This window comes from Rhamphochromis longiceps, linkage group LG7, assembly GCF_057381845.1.
Source record: "Rhamphochromis longiceps isolate RC_006_pf linkage group LG7, R_longiceps_female_GT1.1, whole genome shotgun sequence".
NCBI classification, from domain to species: domain Eukaryota; kingdom Metazoa; phylum Chordata; class Actinopteri; order Cichliformes; family Cichlidae; genus Rhamphochromis; species Rhamphochromis longiceps.
In genome coordinates this window covers 32,255,395-32,260,321 of record NC_140563.1, presented here as the reverse complement: position 1 = coordinate 32,260,321, position 4,927 = coordinate 32,255,395, and the positions used below count along the sequence as shown (strand labels likewise).

The following is a 4,927-nucleotide window of genomic DNA, read 5'->3' as shown; positions in this document are numbered from 1 at the left end:
TGCACACTTTCAGTAAATCCAGTAAACTTCTTTTCACTTCTCAAATATCACTGTGTGTGTCTCCTGTATGATATTTAACTGACATTTTTTGTTGTAACAACCAACGATTTATACAGGAAAATAATGTCTATTAACAAGGTTGCCCAAACTTTTGCATCCCACTGTATTAGTATATTTTGTCATTAGTATAATATGAAATAAATTCTACATGTGTCAAGTCGTGTGCCAACATTTGCTGTGTAGTAGAACTGAAACATTAGTCTTTATAAAAATTTATTTTAAGTAATATTAAAATTCTCACACAGAAATACATTAAACATAAATATATAAAATATAAGAATTTACAGAGAGACAGGAATAAAAAGGACCAGTTGCTCTCCAGAGCAGGAACCAGGCTGAGGAGGAACTGCTCCATTGGAGACTGGTGTGGCTCCAGCTCCACCACCGATGGACCGTCCTGGGACCCGTCCCTCATCTGCCTCGGAGCCGTCCTCCCCTGTGGGCCTGTAAAACAGCACAAAACACAAAGAAATGAGAAGACTGCTACTAGATTTTAATTTCAACATTGAAAAAAACAAAAACAGGATATAATCAGATTGGTTGTAGATATTTAGTAAAGGTGATCACAGGCAATCCCACCAACTAAAAAGGTATCAGTGCTTGCTGTACATATCTGTGGGTGCAGCAGCAGAAGCTCAGGGACTGGGGATGCTCTGCTGCAGAATCAGTTGGTTCTATCAATACAGTATTAAATGTTAACAGGTTGAATATAATAATCATAGAGTAGACAGTGATCTCTCATTTATTGCAGCAGGGGTTCTCAGAATAACTAGCTCCTGGTCACGCACTTTATACACTTTTTTCCCCACACACATGAACATTGGTCACAGTTCTCACAATTGATTCTCAAAGTGCAAACCTTTGTAGATTGCAAAACGTAAAAGTATTATTATGCCGCGGTTTGTCTTCATCTGCCTGCCACTTTCGTGCGCCTTTTTCCCTCGCGGTGCAGGTGTCTATTTCCGAATGAGGGTCACAGTTATGGGTGTCTTTGTGCTGTTTTTTTCTATTGGACGTGATGGTTGTCAAAACCAAACGTGATAAATTTGGCAAGCGCAGGAGACACGACACGGAGGAGATTTGTCAATCAGGCTGCAGAATGCAATGCTGTACTGTGCAATAAAAAAATCTGCGAAAAAGCGAAGCAGTGACGGATGAGCGGAACCACTGTGTGCTGTTTATTAATAAACCAAAAAATATATTCCTATATGACAACATGCATAAAAGCAGAACGGTATTTGTACGTCAGTGGGAAAATAGCGGTGGCTTGCTAGCTTTTGTGCGGCTTCCCCGGGTCAGTGAAAACTTTCAAAAGAGAGATGAATGAACTTACCAGGTTGCCCGATCTCTTCACATATCTTCCTCCAAGCTCGGTCCTTTTTATTCCTGTCTCGGTACAGAAAGCAGCTGGTGTCGTACGGCTCCGGGTTGTTTGCTACGGCATTGATTAGCCTTCCCTCCATTGAAGTATGAAGGAATTTGGCTGGATCTGCCCCTTTGACCTAGGTAACAGCCACGTCACCAGGCTCCTGATTGGTTTGACGCTGGAGTTCAGTTTTTTCCAACTCGAGCGGTAGACGCGAAACGCGCGTATGCACAAAATGCAACACAAAAACTCACGCGCGTGGTTTTATTCGCGAGTCAAACGCGCCAGACGCGCTACACTGACACGCGTTTCACGCGTTTTGCCGTTTTCGCGACGCAAATCTGCTTCCGAATTTTCGCGGGACCCGCAATCGCGTGTCATCGCGCCTTTCCATTGACTTTACATGTAAACCTGACGCTCTATTCGCGTCCATCGCGTTCGGTGTGAACACATTCCTGTACCAGGTGTCATAGTGTAGCTTGTGTTGCTTTACCTTGTAAGTCAGTCTTTGTATATGTGTGTGGCAACACAACATTGTGTTGTAACTACAGAGAAATTTCACTGTCCATACCTGAAAAATACTCTCTGAATCACTGTGCAGTATTGTGACAAAATCTTTACTGCTCCAAGAAAACAAAATTCTTTAAGATTATACATTTCTACAGGCCAATTCAATAGCAGTGAGATTGACATTTCAAGGCAGAAACTGGCATGAAATGAGCATAAAGCATTACCTTCATACTGTTAGGATGCCTGGGTCGTTGACCCAGAGTTTTGAGTTTATTATATTATTTATCATTTCTAGTCTTTGGTTTCTTTGTTAGAGTTATGTCTTATGGTTATGTCTCTGTGTTCTCTAGTTGCTCTGTCTCCCCTGTTAGCTGTATCTCCTTGTCAAGTCTGTGTCTCTGTGTTATGTTTCCTGTTTTAATTTGAAAGTCAGTGTCTTATACAATACAATACAATTTTATTTATATAGCACATTTAAAAACCACAGGTATGCCAAAGTGCTTCACAGAACGAGTTAGAGCAATAATAAATACAAATACAAAATACAAATAAAATATACTAGCAGGCGGGTGACATAACTAACCAATAATACACCAGGTATAGTAGGCACAACCCGAAAGGCTGAAGGTTAAAACATTATAAATATTAATAAAGCGAAAAAGATAACTTACAGTACACCAAAAATGCGGGCTCTAGGAGGCAGGGAAAGCAAGGCTAAGCAAATAAGTTTTTAATCGAGATTTAAAATATTGAATTGAATCAGACGCCCGAATAGCTCATGTTAATGTGTCTGGTTTTGCTTCCTCATTAGGCCTGATTTGCCCCAGCTGTGTTTCCCTCCTGTTACCCATTCCCTGATTGCTCCCTCTGTGTATTTAAGCCCTGTGTTTCTCTGTGTCCATGTCGTGATCTACCCTTAACCACCGTTTACCATGCTGTAATGCCTGCCTGTGTTTATTGTTTGTATTTTGGAAGTTTGTTACTTTGAGTTCAGCATTAAAGCTGTTTTTTTTTTGAGTTATAGTTATAGGTTATAGTTACAGATTCACCGAAAACAAACACTGCTCGTCTAAAATAATTATAAATGAATAAATTAAAAAGTATACAGATGATATATTGCAAAATATGGAGTCCTGATCACAAAGTCGAGAAAATTGTTCATATTATTAATTTCAGATTTTCTTAGAAATTTTAAGAAGAGTTTCAGTTGTTCATGTTGAATATATTAAACAATCTGCTGTCTTTACAGATATATTGAAGCTGTAGAAGATTTATACATTTTGATCGAATAAAGTATGACAGAGTTACTTACCCTGAGTCTTTGAAAAATTCATCTTGTCAGCTGCTTAATAATGAACAGTGTGTGCAGATTTTACCAGAATCTGAATCAGCTTTGAAATGTGTCAGATGCACTCCTGGTATTATAGCCTGAGAGATTAGCTCCACCCAGTGGGTGGAGTGCAGGAGCTGCTTTAGATTAAAACAGTGGAGAGCTGGGTTTCTGTTCATTAGCTAACAAGATAAGAATAAAGATGGGCAACGGTGCTGCAATCCCTGATGGTAAAGTTATCTCATGTTTATACTTATTCTTAATACTGCAGTAAGTGTGTATTAGGTGGAACTTGTTTCAGAGTAAAAGAGTAAAAAGTAAAAACAACAGTTTTTTTTTCTTTCTGCAGGTCCTCCAAGGAGGATTGTGATGATCGGTAAAACTGGTGTTGGGAAGAGTGCTGTTGGCAACACCATCCTGGGCAAAACGTATTTTAAATCTAATGTGAGCTCAGAGTCAGTGACGCAAACCTGTGAGTTTGAAAATGTTCCAAACTGTTTGAGAAAGATCACTGTGGTCGACACACCCGGTCTTCTGGATACGTCTAAAACTGCAGACATCATGAAGAAGGAAATCGCAAAATGTATTCAGATTACTACTCCAGGCCCTCATGTCTTCCTGCTGGTCATACAGATTGGTAGGTTTACCAAAGAAGAGCAGAACTGTGTGGATGCCCTGGAAAAACTGTTTGGACCAAAGGCCTCAAACTACATGATTGTCGTGTTTACTCATGGTGACAAACTGACAACACAGGGCATAACAATAGAAAATTACCTGAAAGAGGGCCATAAGAAGGTTAAACAGTTGCTGAACAGATGTGGTAACAGGTATCATGTGTTTGACAACAGTAACATCAAGAACAGAGCTCAAGTTGTCAATCTGATCAAAAAAATTGATGAGATGGTGGCATCAAATAAAGAAACTTACTACACTGATGAAATGTTTGAGGAGGCAGCAAGAATTCTGGAGCTGAACAAGAAAAAAAAAACAGAACAACAGCTGACTAACAATGTACCCTTCATGTCTAATGTCAGGGAAAAAGTTCTTTTGTTTCAGAAGATCTTGGCAAGTGATGAAGCTGAGTAGGGCCACATTGATTAAATCTCAGACTCAAACATGGGACATTACTCTAATTAGTCCTCAGTTCATTTTTTAATTACACTGGCTCAATTGGTTGTCATTTGAAGAAAAATTAAATGTTAAGTTATAAAATCCTTTCTGACATGAATGGTTTAGAATTGTATTCAACTGGAAGATTTCCATGTTAATATTTTCCAACTTGTACAGACATTGCTCTTTACATTAGTTGTTTATGTTTATACACTATTCATTCATCATTTTCATCAATAAATGAGAAATTTCTTGGCCACTATTGTTTGTTTTGTTTTTTTTTTATATATTGAAGATCAATCTTTCATTTAATAAGATGCTTTATACAGGAAACGTTTGATTTTCTTAATCTTATTCTTCAATAACTCTTGAGTTGTTTGAATTAAAACAACATTATACTTATCTCAGAAACAAGCCTCCATCTTGATTTTAAAAAGTAGGTAAAAATATATTTCTTAAAAAATCCAAAGATGAACTTTAAAATTTGAGCAGTGTGTAAAAGGGCTAGTGTACTGCATTGGCAAATCTGAAAGTGCTGGTGCAACTGGCAC

The 4,927-nt window shown here is 38.4% G+C and overlaps 1 protein-coding gene and 1 long non-coding RNA gene across 2 annotated transcripts; one reads left to right on the top strand and one right to left on the bottom strand.

Moving 5' to 3' along the window:
• Positions 1–256: 256 nt before the first annotated feature.
• On the bottom strand, positions 257–1,548 carry LOC146665652 (uncharacterized). Its single transcript, XR_014912355.1, has 3 exons — positions 1,394–1,548; positions 346–504; positions 257–261 (listed from the first exon to the last, which is right to left on the bottom strand). It is a non-coding gene; the product is annotated as an uncharacterized LOC146665652 (long non-coding RNA).
• Positions 1,549–3,468: 1,920 nt separating this feature from the next.
• LOC146665651 (uncharacterized) lies at positions 3,469–4,352 on the top strand. The gene is made up of 2 exons (XM_085411180.1): positions 3,469–3,496; positions 3,616–4,352. The coding sequence occupies exons 1-2, from the start codon at positions 3,469–3,471 to the stop codon at positions 4,350–4,352; spliced, it is 765 nt and encodes a 254-aa protein (XP_085267306.1).
• Positions 4,353–4,927: the final 575 nt, after the last annotated feature.

Bases quoted from the DNA above. Each gene is read 5' to 3' on its own strand.
- LOC146665651 (XM_085411180.1), top strand. From the start codon at position 3,469: ATGGGCAACGGTGCTGCAATCCCTGATG. The intron at 3,497-3,615 runs GTAAAGTTATCT...TTCTTTCTGCAG, and splicing joins CGGTGCTGCAATCCCTGATG to GTCCTCCAAGGAGGATTGTG.